The following is a 17283-nucleotide window of genomic DNA, read 5'->3' as shown; positions in this document are numbered from 1 at the left end:
TGGACCCGCCGATCGCCTATATGTGAAACACCCGGTAACGGGTGTGTGCATGGAGCGGGTCTTTTTTGCCCGTGCGCGAGCAGAAAAAAATTGCCGTCTGGAGACGGCAACCCGCAGATGCTGCAGTGCCGTCCGTCCGTTTTTTTACTATGGGCGGACGGCAAGAGGTTAAATGAAGGTGTTACGTAAAGTGGAGAATATCATCTTGTCCTGTAATGCAACAGAAAGAACTACCAACTGCAATTTTGGTAATTACCGGTACTTTGGCTTAACATGCCAGCAGACAGGAGAAGGTGGGACAATAAAGCTTTACAAATGCTGAATATAGACATTTCTGGCAATACAAGGAAGCACAGGTGTTTAGTTGCTCTTTCACGGATATCTTTAGTGGTATGATAAACACAAAAACATAGGCTTATTATAACCGTTAAAACAATGTGCCTTCCTTCTTTTAAAAAGTCAGTCCACATAAAAGTACTTTTATTTTTTTACAGCTGGAGCCAGGTGAGCTGAGTAGCCCTCTGATTTCTTGTTTTTCATGCCATAGTTCTCAGCACTCTTTTTACCTACATGTCCATATCACTGTTCTTACTACAACGGTGGTATTCAACTTTTCTTCCTCCGTTCACCAAAAAATACATACATATTTTCAGTGGGAGGGCTGTGTCGCATATCAAGGCAGGTGTGCAAACTCGGAAGCTCGTACACACAGATCTCACTACCAGGCAGGAGAAGCATAAACACTGTTAAGCTGGTTTACCTCTATACCATCTGCAAAACTTGAAATTCATTAAAGGAGAATTATGAGGTGAGTGATTTTCACTCAGCCTCATAATCTGAGCCGGCCTGTGACAATGTAACTGTCACAGGTCGGCTCAGTAGATTGGGAAGTGAGCAAACACATACCGTCGCTCGCTCACTTCTCGATCCTGTGCCGGCAGAGAGCCGTGACAGGGGAGGGACTGGATTTCCCCCTCCCCTATCTGATCCTCCAGCGCTGACTGGCGGAACGGACAGGGGAGGGGGCGGGTACAGCTGGCTCTGCCTCTAGATAGGGGTGGATCCAGACATAATTGTCGGGATCCATTCCGGCTGCGGCGTCTCAGTATAGCTACAGCTCGCGGTATACTGAGCTTTGGGAGACAGGAGGACGCTATTTGTGTCCTCCCGTTAGCCTTAGGAGAACTATGGGTAAAAGCCCTAACCCCATAGTTCTCCTTTAAGGGGCAGACTGACCATTTAAGTCAGTCATTCAAACCACCTGTCTTTCTCTGTATATGCAACACACGTTAAAATCACATAAATAATGATGAAGCATACCACTCAAAGATCCAACTGCTCCAAAACTTAGAGATTTTCCATCCATTATACTGGCATCACATTCTACTTCTCCCAGGAGATTTAAGTTGGACCCCATTCCTGCATTTGTAAATGGAGAGTCCTATATAGAGGGAGAAAAAAAACCTTTTGTTAGATCTGAAGATAATAATGTTCATAACTGTCTGACAAAGTAACCTTACAAAATCAAAAACTTTACGTGGATGATACGAGTTGCGGAGTATGGCATTGGGAGATGATTGGAAAAGAGCATAAGAGGCACTGGAACCCTCTGGTGTTTTTATATGTTTGCATTATATCATTTTTGTCATCCAAAATCATGGCAATGGTGTGAATATAAAGAATCTGAATACTGGGCTAGCAGCTTCTGTACACTGAAGGTTTTCCACATTCACCTTGAGCTGTGATGGAGAGAAGCTCATTCAGGATTGAAGCACCACACCATGATATTCAAGTCCAATGATGGACTGTTTGCATATCCATGCATTTGGGGGGCTGTAGATGCACCTATTTGATCCAGGTTTAAAATAATGAAACAAAGATATAGTGTATGTGGACTCAATGATCAGTTAGTTGGGCGTTGTTGGAATGTTCAGGAATTGGAACATCATCCATGAGAAGCTTAAAGGAGAGTAATGTGATCTTATCAGTTGCTGCCTTTGGTTAGGCACAGACTTTACCAAAGGGCAAAGCCAAAGGTTAGTAGCCCTTAGTACTGTATATAGAGAGACCTGTAACTATCTAATATTTGTGCAGCGTTATAACTAAACTGACTTATGCTAAACTTTAAGCAAACAGTGAAATGGTTTAACATGTGAAACACCTATAACAATGATAATCCTGATACATGACAAGCATGCAAAATACTGTCCAGGGGGGAAAGGGGGGATTAGCCACTATCAATATATATAAATACAGAAAAATCAGTTGTAATTGATACAAAAGTATATTTCTGTGTTCATATACAACAATTGCATATGTCTGCTTCATGCATACTCTGTGTACATTGCTGGCATGTTTTTTTAAAAATACCTCTGCAAAGGTGAAAATGGGCTTTAACCCTTTCCCTGCCACCGATGTAAGGCATACGGCAGAACAAAACTGTTCCCAAAACACCAGGTCAGTATGCTCTTACGGCGGTGGCATTTATCTCTCTGCTAAAAGCTATAGCGACTTATGAACTTATATCAGAACTGTTCCCCGGATGGTCCCCTTTAAATTAATAGCGGCTCACAAGCCGCTGACAGCTATTAATAAAAGTTCCGGGCGCCTGTATGATTTTATCACAACACAAACACCAAAACAGCGCAAAAACGATTTTTAACATTTTAGTCGCTTATAGACAGTTTTGCGTTCCTTCATTTTTTTACCTTTTCACAAAAAGGCGAAATTTAAAATATGCAAATATTTGTTATTTATTAACTCAATACAGTTCTATCTTTTAGATTGTCAGAAAAAAAAAAAATTTGTGCACCAATACGGATTTTAGTGAATTTTTATCGGTTTAATATTAATTTGAGAAACATTTGCGCAATTATCGCAGGGCCTACAAATTTAGTAGCACCATCTTTCTATTCTACCGGGCCTACGCTTTCAGAAAATATATGGTTTGGGTTTGGTTTTTTTTACAAACGCTAGCAACGCAGTAGTTGAAAATCAAATCAATGGGAAAAAATTGAAAAAATGGTGTGGCCAGCTGAGGTGCAAAAAGTTCTGGAGGGCTTGGCAGCGAAAGGGTTAAATCAAGGCTAGACAAATTCCAGGAGCCAGGTAGGCAATGCTCCTTACAAATTCTAGCTGGCATCTAACTTTTGAGGTTCTCTAGTAGTTGTCAATGGCGTTGGCTCTTAAAAACAGCCTGCTGGCCCGTGGATTACACAGACTGGCTCCTGAATTCCATAATTTTGCCACCCCTGCTTTAAAGTTCCATTCATATCACTTTTGGTGCACATAGAGAGCCCCAAATGCTGAGCGAACTGGCCACAAAAGCACCCAAATTCTGCTTTAACTTGCAGCTAAGCTCCAGTCCTATCATACCACAATGCAAAAGCAGAGCCTTAACAGTCAATATAATTGATATTTGGTGAGGGCTTTGGCTCCACCACAGTACAAGACTAAGCTCTATGTCAAAACAGAAGTCCAGTACCAGGTGGAGAGCTTGCTTAGAGCTAAAGAAGGTGGGTTTCTAGTTGCACCAAAAAAAAGGTACTTGTAGACACTTTCTGGTAGTACATTTGACTAATACTATGGCTTCAAATTTAATATTGCTAACATTGAAGAAGGCTTTAGAGTTACCTGTGGCCAAGTTATGAACAGTTTTGGTTTACATTTTTCTAAACACAGGAAATTAGTTTAAAAATAATCTATTCCTGACCTCTGTAGTTGTAATGTGGAGCAATTTATCTGCAAAGTTCCTGATGTTGAATGAAGTGGCAGAGGAGCCAAAGATGGGGAAGTATATGCTGCCGAGAATGAATAAAGGATCAAAGCAAACCTGTTGCTTTGCCTTGAATGGTTTGATTTAAAGTCGGAGATTTAAGAGACCACCCCTCCCTATCCCGCAACACAATGCCTTAGATAAATATTGAGAACACCAGCATTGCACACAATGGTATATAGGAAAAATATTTGATCTATTATCTTATGCAGCCTGTGTGAAGCTACTATGTGCAGTTACTGTAAATGGTATTTTGACAGATTTTCTGTAAATTCACATTAAAAAGTGCAGAAGAAATGAGCTTCCTTATTCCCATGGTACATTTAATTGAACTTTAATTATTAATAGGGAACTGCAGAGGTCAGCTGAGTGCATCAAGCGCTCTACTCTAAACCTTTTGGTCTTTCAGTATCGTTTTCTAGCCTTGCATCCTGCATAGTTTGCTCTTTTGCTACATTATGTACTTATACACATAGTTTTGCAGTAATAGCTTTTGGTTAAAGTAAAAAACATACCTCCAACTCCACAAGAGCTGCTGTGACAGCATCTGTTGCAAGATCGCCAGCTTGTAACTTTTCAATTGCCTGCACATAAATGTAGAGAATAAATAGGAATTATTTTTTTATCAAAACTCAAGGTGTTGAAACATAAATTTACAGACAGGCACTTTGATTGGGGAAGCAGGAATGGCAAATTATAAGCAGATTAACCTTCAGCTTTAAAATGACATCCAAGGCAAGCTTATAAATACACAATTGATGGTCATTTGGACCCGCCGATCGCCTATATGTGAAACACCCGGTAACGGGTGTGTGCATGGAGCGGGTCTTTTTTGCCCGTGCGCGAGCAGAAAAAAATTGCCGTCTGGAGACGGCAACCCGCAGATGCTGCAGTGCCGTCCGTCCGTTTTTTTACTATGGGCGGACGGCAAGAGGTTAAATGAAGGTGTTACGTAAAGTGGAGAATATCATCTTGTCCTGTAATGCAACAGAAAGAACTACCAACTGCAATTTTGGTAATTACCGGTACTTTGGCTTAACATGCCAGCAGACAGGAGAAGGTGGGACAATAAAGCTTTACAAATGCTGAATATAGACATTTCTGGCAATACAAGGAAGCACAGGTGTTTAGTTGCTCTTTCACGGATATCTTTAGTGGTATGATAAACACAAAAACATAGGCTTATTATAACCGTTAAAACAATGTGCCTTCCTTCTTTTAAAAAGTCAGTCCACATAAAAGTACTTTTATTTTTTTACAGCTGGAGCCAGGTGAGCTGAGTAGCCCTCTGATTTCTTGTTTTTCATGCCATAGTTCTCAGCACTCTTTTTACCTACATGTCCATATCACTGTTCTTACTACAACGGTGGTATTCAACTTTTCTTCCTCCGTTCACCAAAAAATACATACATATTTTCAGTGGGAGGGCTGTGTCGCATATCAAGGCAGGTGTGCAAACTCGGAAGCTCGTACACACAGATCTCACTACCAGGCAGGAGAAGCATAAACACTGTTAAGCTGGTTTACCTCTATACCATCTGCAAAACTTGAAATTCATTAAAGGAGAATTATGAGGTGAGTGATTTTCACTCAGCCTCATAATCTGAGCCGGCCTGTGACAATGTAACTGTCACAGGTCGGCTCAGTAGATTGGGAAGTGAGCAAACACATACCGTCGCTCGCTCACTTCTCGATCCTGTGCCGGCAGAGAGCCGTGACAGGGGAGGGACTGGATTTCCCCCTCCCCTATCTGATCCTCCAGCGCTGACTGGCGGAACGGACAGGGGAGGGGGCGGGTACAGCTGGCTCTGCCTCTAGATAGGGGTGGATCCAGACATAATTGTCGGGATCCATTCCGGCTGCGGCGTCTCAGTATAGCTACAGCTCGCGGTATACTGAGCTTTGGGAGACAGGAGGACGCTATTTGTGTCCTCCCGTTAGCCTTAGGAGAACTATGGGTAAAAGCCCTAACCCCATAGTTCTCCTTTAAGGGGCAGACTGACCATTTAAGTCAGTCATTCAAACCACCTGTCTTTCTCTGTATATGCAACACACGTTAAAATCACATAAATAATGATGAAGCATACCACTCAAAGATCCAACTGCTCCAAAACTTAGAGATTTTCCATCCATTATACTGGCATCACATTCTACTTCTCCCAGGAGATTTAAGTTGGACCCCATTCCTGCATTTGTAAATGGAGAGTCCTATATAGAGGGAGAAAAAAAACCTTTTGTTAGATCTGAAGATAATAATGTTCATAACTGTCTGACAAAGTAACCTTACAAAATCAAAAACTTTACGTGGATGATACGAGTTGCGGAGTATGGCATTGGGAGATGATTGGAAAAGAGCATAAGAGGCACTGGAACCCTCTGGTGTTTTTATATGTTTGCATTATATCATTTTTGTCATCCAAAATCATGGCAATGGTGTGAATATAAAGAATCTGAATACTGGGCTAGCAGCTTCTGTACACTGAAGGTTTTCCACATTCACCTTGAGCTGTGATGGAGAGAAGCTCATTCAGGATTGAAGCACCACACCATGATATTCAAGTCCAATGATGGACTGTTTGCATATCCATGCATTTGGGGGGCTGTAGATGCACCTATTTGATCCAGGTTTAAAATAATGAAACAAAGATATAGTGTATGTGGACTCAATGATCAGTTAGTTGGGCGTTGTTGGAATGTTCAGGAATTGGAACATCATCCATGAGAAGCTTAAAGGAGAGTAATGTGATCTTATCAGTTGCTGCCTTTGGTTAGGCACAGACTTTACCAAAGGGCAAAGCCAAAGGTTAGTAGCCCTTAGTACTGTATATAGAGAGACCTGTAACTATCTAATATTTGTGCAGCGTTATAACTAAACTGACTTATGCTAAACTTTAAGCAAACAGTGAAATGGTTTAACATGTGAAACACCTATAACAATGATAATCCTGATACATGACAAGCATGCAAAATACTGTCCAGGGGGGAAAGGGGGGATTAGCCACTATCAATATATATAAATACAGAAAAATCAGTTGTAATTGATACAAAAGTATATTTCTGTGTTCATATACAACAATTGCATATGTCTGCTTCATGCATACTCTGTGTACATTGCTGGCATGTTTTTTTAAAAATACCTCTGCAAAGGTGAAAATGGGCTTTAACCCTTTCCCTGCCACCGATGTAAGGCATACGGCAGAACAAAACTGTTCCCAAAACACCAGGTCAGTATGCTCTTACGGCGGTGGCATTTATCTCTCTGCTAAAAGCTATAGCGACTTATGAACTTATATCAGAACTGTTCCCCGGATGGTCCCCTTTAAATTAATAGCGGCTCACAAGCCGCTGACAGCTATTAATAAAAGTTCCGGGCGCCTGTATGATTTTATCACAACACAAACACCAAAACAGCGCAAAAACGATTTTTAACATTTTAGTCGCTTATAGACAGTTTTGCGTTCCTTCATTTTTTTACCTTTTCACAAAAAGGCGAAATTTAAAATATGCAAATATTTGTTATTTATTAACTCAATACAGTTCTATCTTTTAGATTGTCAGAAAAAAAAAAAATTTGTGCACCAATACGGATTTTAGTGAATTTTTATCGGTTTAATATTAATTTGAGAAACATTTGCGCAATTATCGCAGGGCCTACAAATTTAGTAGCACCATCTTTCTATTCTACCGGGCCTACGCTTTCAGAAAATATATGGTTTGGGTTTGGTTTTTTTTACAAACGCTAGCAACGCAGTAGTTGAAAATCAAATCAATGGGAAAAAATTGAAAAAATGGTGTGGCCAGCTGAGGTGCAAAAAGTTCTGGAGGGCTTGGCAGCGAAAGGGTTAAATCAAGGCTAGACAAATTCCAGGAGCCAGGTAGGCAATGCTCCTTACAAATTCTAGCTGGCATCTAACTTTTGAGGTTCTCTAGTAGTTGTCAATGGCGTTGGCTCTTAAAAACAGCCTGCTGGCCCGTGGATTACACAGACTGGCTCCTGAATTCCATAATTTTGCCACCCCTGCTTTAAAGTTCCATTCATATCACTTTTGGTGCACATAGAGAGCCCCAAATGCTGAGCGAACTGGCCACAAAAGCACCCAAATTCTGCTTTAACTTGCAGCTAAGCTCCAGTCCTATCATACCACAATGCAAAAGCAGAGCCTTAACAGTCAATATAATTGATATTTGGTGAGGGCTTTGGCTCCACCACAGTACAAGACTAAGCTCTATGTCAAAACAGAAGTCCAGTACCAGGTGGAGAGCTTGCTTAGAGCTAAAGAAGGTGGGTTTCTAGTTGCACCAAAAAAAAGGTACTTGTAGACACTTTCTGGTAGTACATTTGACTAATACTATGGCTTCAAATTTAATATTGCTAACATTGAAGAAGGCTTTAGAGTTACCTGTGGCCAAGTTATGAACAGTTTTGGTTTACATTTTTCTAAACACAGGAAATTAGTTTAAAAATAATCTATTCCTGACCTCTGTAGTTGTAATGTGGAGCAATTTATCTGCAAAGTTCCTGATGTTGAATGAAGTGGCAGAGGAGCCAAAGATGGGGAAGTATATGCTGCCGAGAATGAATAAAGGATCAAAGCAAACCTGTTGCTTTGCCTTGAATGGTTTGATTTAAAGTCGGAGATTTAAGAGACCACCCCTCCCTATCCCGCAACACAATGCCTTAGATAAATATTGAGAACACCAGCATTGCACACAATGGTATATAGGAAAAATATTTGATCTATTATCTTATGCAGCCTGTGTGAAGCTACTATGTGCAGTTACTGTAAATGGTATTTTGACAGATTTTCTGTAAATTCACATTAAAAAGTGCAGAAGAAATGAGCTTCCTTATTCCCATGGTACATTTAATTGAACTTTAATTATTAATAGGGAACTGCAGAGGTCAGCTGAGTGCATCAAGCGCTCTACTCTAAACCTTTTGGTCTTTCAGTATCGTTTTCTAGCCTTGCATCCTGCATAGTTTGCTCTTTTGCTACATTATGTACTTATACACATAGTTTTGCAGTAATAGCTTTTGGTTAAAGTAAAAAACATACCTCCAACTCCACAAGAGCTGCTGTGACAGCATCTGTTGCAAGATCGCCAGCTTGTAACTTTTCAATTGCCTGCACATAAATGTAGAGAATAAATAGGAATTATTTTTTTATCAAAACTCAAGGTGTTGAAACATAAATTTACAGACAGGCACTTTGATTGGGGAAGCAGGAATGGCAAATTATAAGCAGATTAACCTTCAGCTTTAAAATGACATCCAAGGCAAGCTTATAAATACACAATTGATGGTCATATATATTTTACCTGCTAAAGAATTTTTACTTCTTTCCATTTGGACCTTAGATTTACACAGCCTTACCACACTGCACAGCCAGCCTGGTGACCTGACTTTTCTCAGCTGCAATTAAGCAACACAGCTAGGTCACCTTCCTTCCCCCAGCCTGTGACTGGACAGCAAATTAGTAGTAATCTCCCTGTTTACTATTCCCATCAGGATGTCTTTTGCTAGCACATTTTATGCTAGTGAATGAGGACACGTGAATGGCCCCTATTATTTACGGTCGCACCTCCCTCTCCCAGCTGCTGTAGAAAGAAGTCAAATTCAGACATTATAGTAATTATTATAGTAGTTATTCAAAATGCATTTTTTTTTTTCAAAAACACACAACAGGATTTTTTTTTATACCTGTATGTAGTTCAGCTTTAAGTCAACCAAAATAAGTAAAGATGTGGCTGCAGCATGCCATGGCACGGAAAACAGGGCACTTGCGTTGTAAAAATGAAAAGGAAACATTGCCTTAACAAAAGGATGATCAGCCTAGTAAAAAAAAAGCTGACTCCTTCTCCTGTTCCATATAAATATTCTCCCGAAACTCCCTGTGCCATATCGTTCTCCTTATTTGCCAAGCTTACATTTTCGTTGGCTCCAGAAACAAGGCAAAAATTCAGATTCTGCACCAATCCCCTGAAATGACATTCTTCTACCATGTGTCTTAGGTATTCAGTACCAGTAGGGGCTGCATTTTCTGCTGAGCCAACTTAAACGGCACAAACTAATGAAAACAAAAGTTTATGTAATGAAGCGACAAAGAATTCCTGAAGAATATAGTTCTCTTAATCTGGCCGCTGCACTGAAGGCCTAATTCCTTTCTAAGATGGAACCACATACCATTTCTAGTGTGTCATACGTTGGCATGCGTGTGAAATTTGAATTACAAAGACTAAGTGAATTACACACGCGTACGGAAAAAGGAAAAAGTATGCATTCTTTTTTCCACACGACAACCTTATTTCCTTTGCTGCCATGTATGAAAGCCAAAAAACAGACTAAAACAATGTAAGATGTGTGGAAGGTAACAGCAGAAACAAAAATATGGTCAATTGCCACAAATAAAAACCATTTGGACCACCAAGGTTGGCTGATCTGAACTCTTTAACCTTTCTCGGAACCTCTTAACAACCTGCAGTCATGTAAAGGACAGAAAGTTACTAATACTGAGAACAAACAGACAAGATGTTCAGATATAGTCTGAAAAGAGAACTGTGTGGCTCTGTAGCAACCAATGCAATTCTCCCTTTCATGTTTATGTGCAGGATAGAACATGGTAGGCTGGAAACATTTTAAACAGTTGCTAAGAAACCCAAAAAGTGAATTTGTTTACAATTCACAACACTTAAAACAGTGAAGAAAAAAAAAAACAGTTTAAGTTTCTTTACAGCACTAGTGCAATTTCATTAGGAAATGTGAAAACTAGAGGTGCACTAAAATGAAATTCCGAAGCCGAAAATAAAAAAAAATGTCAGGCTGAAACCGAAAATGATTTTTTTCGAACCTTTTTAATTTTTTTTTATATTTTATTTTTATAAATATTTGTATTTTTTTACTTTATTGTTGGGGGCTTTGGGGAAATATTAGGGTCTAAAACAAACCCCTGATATTTCCCTTTTAAAAATAGAAAAAAAGAGATTGAGAACACAAGAGTCCTCAATCTTTTTCTGCAGCCCCTGTTATAATGAACAGGAACCCTCTATACTGAGTGTTTCTGTTCATTTATAACCCGTGGAGATAGTATGTTTACCATGCCCACAATCATGAATGAACAGGAAGTGATGTAGAGCACTTCCTGTTCATTCATAATTTGGGACACAGTAAACATAATATGTCCTCAATTATTTACAAGCATAACGATCACTGACTGCTTGTACCCATCCTGACTCCATCCTGACCCGCTGTCACAGGAGGCTGAGCGAGCGGTGCGGGAGGAGGGCTTGGTCTATTTTGACAGCAGACTCTTCCCGCGCACTCCAGCTCGGACTCCTGTGAACCTCGTCTTCGCCCCTACACGACTCTATTTCCTAATTTTTCTCAGGAGGCCGAACTGGGCGGTGCAGGAGGAGAGCCCGGGCTCCTGTGACACACGGACAGCTCCTCCCCGCACCGCTCGGCCTCCTGTGACAGTTTCTCTCTTCCCTGCTTCTCTTGCGCTGTCAGAGGGGACACAAAGCAATAACCAGCGGGGAGGAGAGAAACCAGAGCTGCACCGCAATTTCAGCCAAAAGATGGTACTTTCGCCATTATTTGGCAGGCAAAATTTCGGTGCATACCTAGTGAAAACCTATTTTATTCGAAACTCAAAGTAAAAAAAAAAAAAATAATTTAAATTGACTGTCAATTTCAAAAAGAAAACCATGCAAAAAAAAAGACAACCAATCACGCTCTTCAGTCCTGCCATCCGTGCCTTCAGTATCCACTTCTACATAATGTCATCTGCTGTGTGATGTGGTTCCATCCACTGGCCACAATGCCACTAATGTATCCTGTAGTGATATTGCCACCTGGCAGGTGGAACCTCAGCACCGCAGCGAGGGACCGGGCATCAGCCAAACCCATGTATCAGAAACTGAAGAGTCTGCCAATGGCTTTAAACTGCAAGACAGCAAAGATTGTAAACACAGGCAATGCAGCAGGTAAGTATAAACGCTTTATACCTCTTCTTCACAGTGTGCTTTTTTGACCATATATCTCAATGGTCAATAAACATAATTGTGGTGAGTGTCTTACATGGATGGGATAATCGCTCTTTTTATCCCATCCATGAAAGACACTCACCACAATTACATTTCTTGACCATTGAGATATATGGCCATGGATCTCTGGTGAGTGTGTTCTCAGTTATGTTAACACATCGGGAGCACTTTATTTTAGAGGATCATTGTCACACTGGGGATTTTGCACAAAAGCACTTTATACAGATTTACTAAGGACTATTATTGAATATTGTCATATTGAATATTATTAATATGTTTGAAAATGTATGTTTATGAAATGTACACATCGTTTGGAAGTTTATGCATGTATTGCTTTACTGCAGGGTAGTTGCAGAAAAGAGAAAGGCATGGGAACAAATCTGACTTAACATGGAGGCATGCACAGAAGTGTATTAATACCAGTATCAGTAGCTGCAGATTCTAATTATTTTGACAGAGAGATTTTGTTGTGAATTTTTGTGCCACTATATACATGATTGTATAGTATCTGCACTGTGACTATATGCTTTTTGCCTTTATAAACTAACGCTTTCCAAAATGTTGTGTTTAGGCATTAGAGGAACTTTACCCATATTTTTGAAATGACAACAAAAACACCTTCAGAAATGTTTATGGCAATTGGAATGGCAATCTACAAACACATACATATAGATAATTGCAGGCTTGTTATTCTTTGCATACCTTATTTTTCTTTTCCTCCCCATTCTTCTCACACTGGCCATTTTACAAAGGGCAGAATACTAGCTATCCTTTTACTTCCTAGAACTCTGGCACATGTGACTAGGACATGTGACCATGCACATCATCTCAGAGGAGGAAAATGCCTTTCCCTGAGATCTCGTGAGATTACAGATGAGATTTCCCAGCAATGCACTGCTGATATAACCTTCCCAGGATATGCAACACTTGGGCTCATTACAACACTGAGGCCCAAGAGGACCAGGAAGTGGAAAAACAGTAATTGTAAGTAAAACAAAAATATGTTTAACTAATGAATGTAAAAAGCTTTAATATCAGCATTTAGGGCTGCTTGCTGAGGTGATTTTTAGTGAAAGGGGTAAAGGTCCGCTTTAACTTCAAAACAGTTAGGAACCTATTTTAGCATAACAAAGAATCCGTTATATTAGTTGATGAATTACATTTTCAGGTGTGTGAATTATATATTTATAGCCCTTCACCACTTTGTTAATCAGGTGTTACATTTCTTGGCACTCAAAATCAATGTACTTGAACGACTGTGCCAATTTCATTGCGCACAAAGGCTACACGCATAAAATCGACATGATTTACAAGACACCAAAAAAAGAAATGAGAATGATCGAGAGCCCAGTGCTCTATCAATAAGTCGTGAGCAGCTAGGAACATGAGTTTCCAATGAAAACAATGGAGAAGATCACTTGTCATCTGTGTCAATTGCTATCCAGTGTCTAGGATTTGTCCAGCCCAGATAATCTTCTAGACCCCATAACACAAGAACTCAACCAATTCTAAAAGAAAAAACCTAAAGGCAGTACAGGATGTTCTCAGTATCAATGGATCATTTTTCTAGTACATCCAAGTAAATCAAAGCTGACTCTTGAAGAGACTCTGCCAATGTACTTACTTAAGGCAAGGTAAAGCTGGCCATACACCTATAGATTATCTGCAGATTTTCTATGGTCAGATTCCTCCATCTACGCTAAACTGTGTGGATAGAAGAATCTCCCACTGGGCCAAGCTTCAGTATCTTGCTAGTCGGCCCTGCTGGCTGTCAAAATTCATGAACAATCTGATTGGATGCAGGCATTGTTCAGGTATTTTGAGAGCCAGCGGAGCCGACTAGCAAGATACTGAAGCTTGGCCCAGTGGGAGATTCCTCCATGCACACTGTTTAGCATAGATGGAGGAATCTGTTGCACTTTTTTCATCTGTCCATAGAAAATCTGCAGATAATCTATAGGTGTATGGCCAGCTTTAGTATCAGTGGGTGGGTTTTTTTCTTCTTGCATATATTAGGAAAGGTTCACCCCCAAAAAAATATCCTACCTTTTTGCATGCTCGTTTACAGACATGCTTGTATTCCTTAGCTTTTGATTCTGAATGATAGCCAGCACCTAAACATTAGCAGAAACAAACATGTTAAAGTCTCAGATTCCTGTATTATAAACATCGTTGTTGGTATGAAGAGTATAAATAGTAAATAATATTCTCATGTGTATCTTCTGAAATGCAATGGTTTTATTAAAACTCTATTCAAGTATTATATTTACTTTGATGAAACATTGTGACAAAACTGATATCTCAGCTATTAATTGATATCTGTGGACTGAACCACCAAAATCTTGAATCATATCCCCCCCACCCCCACCTCCTCAATTCTCCAGCCCAATTCCCTGCAATAAACAAGAAAATCAAACAGAAGCTCTGACTGTAACTGGTAATAACCAGAAACAAACGATGGACGTTTTGTCAGTAACTACTGTATGAATATGTAACCCATGAAGTATGGCTGTATTTGCTGCAAGATACAGTCTACAGTTGAGGTAGTCAAACTTGGCATTCCAGCTCTGGATGAACTACAAATTCCATCATGCCTGTGGCTATCAGAGTCTTGCAATGATTCATGGGATTTGTAGTTTCACCACAGCTATATTGCAGTGGTTTCCTACCACTGGTCTACAGCCTCTATGGCCTTGGTTCTCAACTGGTGGGTCATCACCCAAAAGTGGGTCACGACCCTGTGTTCAGTGGGTTGCCTCATGCCTTCCACATTTTTAGGTGGGAGGCTCCTCTGCCTCCCCCTAGTGCAGGACTGTCAGTTCTCATGCCAAGCAGCCATTCAAAATATGCTGCCCGGCACCAAGTGTCAGCTTGAGGTGGGATGAGGCTATGGCCGCGAGGGAGCTCCATACATACGTTCATTGCTTACAGCCCCCTTATGTGCCCTATAGAGGTGCCTGGACTGGACTGACAGCACATTCTGGCTCCCGACACCTCTACAGGGCGTGCAAGGGAGCTGTACAAGCAATGCACATGTGGATGGAGCTCCGTCACAGTTCAGCAGATTGTGTCTGTGGTTGTGTATGTACTGTATGTCAGTGTTTTTGAGGGCCCGTTCACACTAATACAGTGCATCGCACAGTACTTTGCGATTAACGCACTGTACCATGCAATCGCACCTACCGTGCATTCTGGTGTGGGAGGTGTGCTGGGTTGCCATTTATTTGAATGGTTCCCCCTAAACGTACCTCCCACCCACAGCTCGTACACCTGCACTGGAACACACGGCACCCTAATTCCGTGCATTCCATTGCAGTGCGACTAGAGTCGCGACATACTGACCGAAAAACAAATGTGGGTCCTGAGGTTACACAGGTTGAGAGACTGCTCTATGAAACAATAAGAACAGAACTGCATCTTACTTGAGGCACAGAGCATCCTCTGAATCTTCTAAGCAACATCTACACGTTTCCCCAACTCGGTTCTATTGCTGGATCCACAAGTGTCAAGAAAAAAAACAAACAAAAAAAAACCCCACAATTTAAAATTATGATCAGACTTGAATTATGTATATCACATGATCTCCGGCAGCATCTCAGACAAGAGCTTCAAATAAAATGTAGAAATATGCCCCAATAAACTGAGATGTAGAGACTCCACTAGAGGTCATGGGAAGCCGGAATTTGTCCAAAACAGGAAAACTCATTTTGGGTGGGCCAACCATTTAAATACTCATCCATGAGTGTATTGTAGACTAAAGCTGGGTATGGGTTTCTTCGCTCAACTGGCGGGCTGAGCAATGAAAACATAACAGATCCCACCATCAATGATTACGAGTGTGGAAGGACAAATCTCCCGCTGTCAGAATACCCAAACGGAGCTTGTAGCCGATTGGCTGCAAGCTCCATTCAGCTGAGAATTTTCCACCTGCTGCTTCGGTCAACTGATTGAAGCATGCCGAATGAAAGGATGCAGACAGCGGCACTCACTGTGCAAAATTCGGCCGGATCAACAGGAATCGGCCTATATTCGATACGTGTATAACCTGCTTGTAGAGACACTGCCTATATAGAGTAGAAGGGTTAAAACTCATCCGTTTACTTTTTGCTGCCTGTGTCCCATTGGGGAGAATTTCCCTCACTACTTGTCCAATACAACATGCAGGAACAGACCATAGTAGTAAATCTTAATATCTCTCCTATTTTACCTGCATGCACCAACACAAAGCCAACCCTTTTTCCCTTCTGCGCCTTACTGGAGTCTGCGTCTTTGGTTGAGTCAGTCTCTTTCCTATTTGAAACCTGAGATGATTTCGAAGGTGCGGTTTCTGATGAATTGACTGCCTTTTCCATGGTGTTACCCCAGATGAATCATTGCCGTCTTAGGAGACAGCACCCCGATAACCATGATTTACAGGAATTCCTGGAACAGAAATAAAGAGCTTTGTAATAAGCATACAAATATAAAACAGACTTGTACTCTGAAAGCCGGGGAAGGACTCAGTTTACAAGCGGATATATTAAAGAACAGGCTCTGTAAATCAGTGCAGGCAGTCCCTGAGTTACCAACATACGACTTACATACGACTCGTACTTACAGACGGAGGCTATTACTGTACAGCAGGGGGTCCCAGGCTGCAGCCAAAGTGTACCGTGCAGCATTTCAGTAGTTGTAATGCTACCGTGCTCGTGCCAACGAGGGGTGCCCGCCTTTTTGGGTCTGATTCGTAGTACTGTACGTACATTACAGAAAGTTGGCTCTTGTTAGACGTGCAGACGAGGGGTGCCCGCCTCTTCTTCTGGGTCTGGTACTGTACATTACAGGTAGTTGTACAAACATCTGTCCAAGTTGCATCTAAAGTAGAACCCCATGCAAATTTTATTTTTGTAGTTTGCTGTGGGGTTAGAGCCACTGTGAGGTTTTTACTGCTGTCTGTATCCTCATTAGAAAGATTTAATCTCACTTCCTGTTCTTGAGACATTAGGAAGTGAGAGAAAATCTACCCCTAGGAAGGGAAGTTCACTCCTGTAACAGTCATCATGGGAAAAAGGTGTCTCTGCTAAAGCTTTATCACCAATCCTTGTTTCCACGACAACCCAAAATTTCAAAATCCAATTGTCACAGGGACAGAAAGTGAGGTGAAATCTTCTGAAGAGGGGGGCCCAGACAGCAAAACAAACAGTTCAGGGGGCAAACCCTTCCCTATGCTATCCAAAACGGGGGAAAAAAAATTGGGGGCTGGAGTTACACGTTGAATTTGTATGTAAGTTGGAACAGGTATATTTTTAAAGAACAAACCTAAAGACCCTATGTAACCCGGGGACTGCCTGTATTATAAAAAGGAACTTCCTATACAATGGGTCATGAAATATCACGTCAATGCATTTAATTTGTAGCTAAGACATCAATGGGATGCTATAACGTGTGGTACATGGGCATTTACATAGCATTAAGAAGTTCCTATC

The 17283-nt window shown here is 40.9% G+C and overlaps 1 protein-coding gene across 1 annotated transcript in view; it reads right to left on the bottom strand.

The window, feature by feature from the left end:
• The window catches only part of TASP1 (taspase 1), a gene marked incomplete at its 3' end in the record, with an annotated part of 90428 nt that overhangs the window by 67620 nt on the left and 5525 nt on the right, over window positions 1–17283 (bottom strand). The window contains exons 2-5 of the mRNA XM_018554265.1: window positions 16026–16240; window positions 13865–13932; window positions 8833–8901; window positions 5863–5983 (exon numbers count right to left, since the gene is read on the bottom strand). Coding sequence (XP_018409767.1) covers window positions 5863–5983; window positions 8833–8901; window positions 13865–13932; window positions 16026–16170 — 403 coding nt within the window. The remainder of the gene's footprint in view (window positions 1–5862; window positions 5984–8832; window positions 8902–13864; window positions 13933–16025; window positions 16241–17283) is intronic.

This window comes from Nanorana parkeri, unplaced genomic scaffold, assembly GCF_000935625.1.
Source record: "Nanorana parkeri isolate BGI_ZX_2015 unplaced genomic scaffold, ASM93562v1 scaffold151, whole genome shotgun sequence".
NCBI classification, from domain to species: domain Eukaryota; kingdom Metazoa; phylum Chordata; class Amphibia; order Anura; family Dicroglossidae; genus Nanorana; species Nanorana parkeri.
The sequence above is the reverse complement of the archived record's forward strand: the minus strand, read 5'-3'. Positions and strand labels throughout refer to the sequence as shown.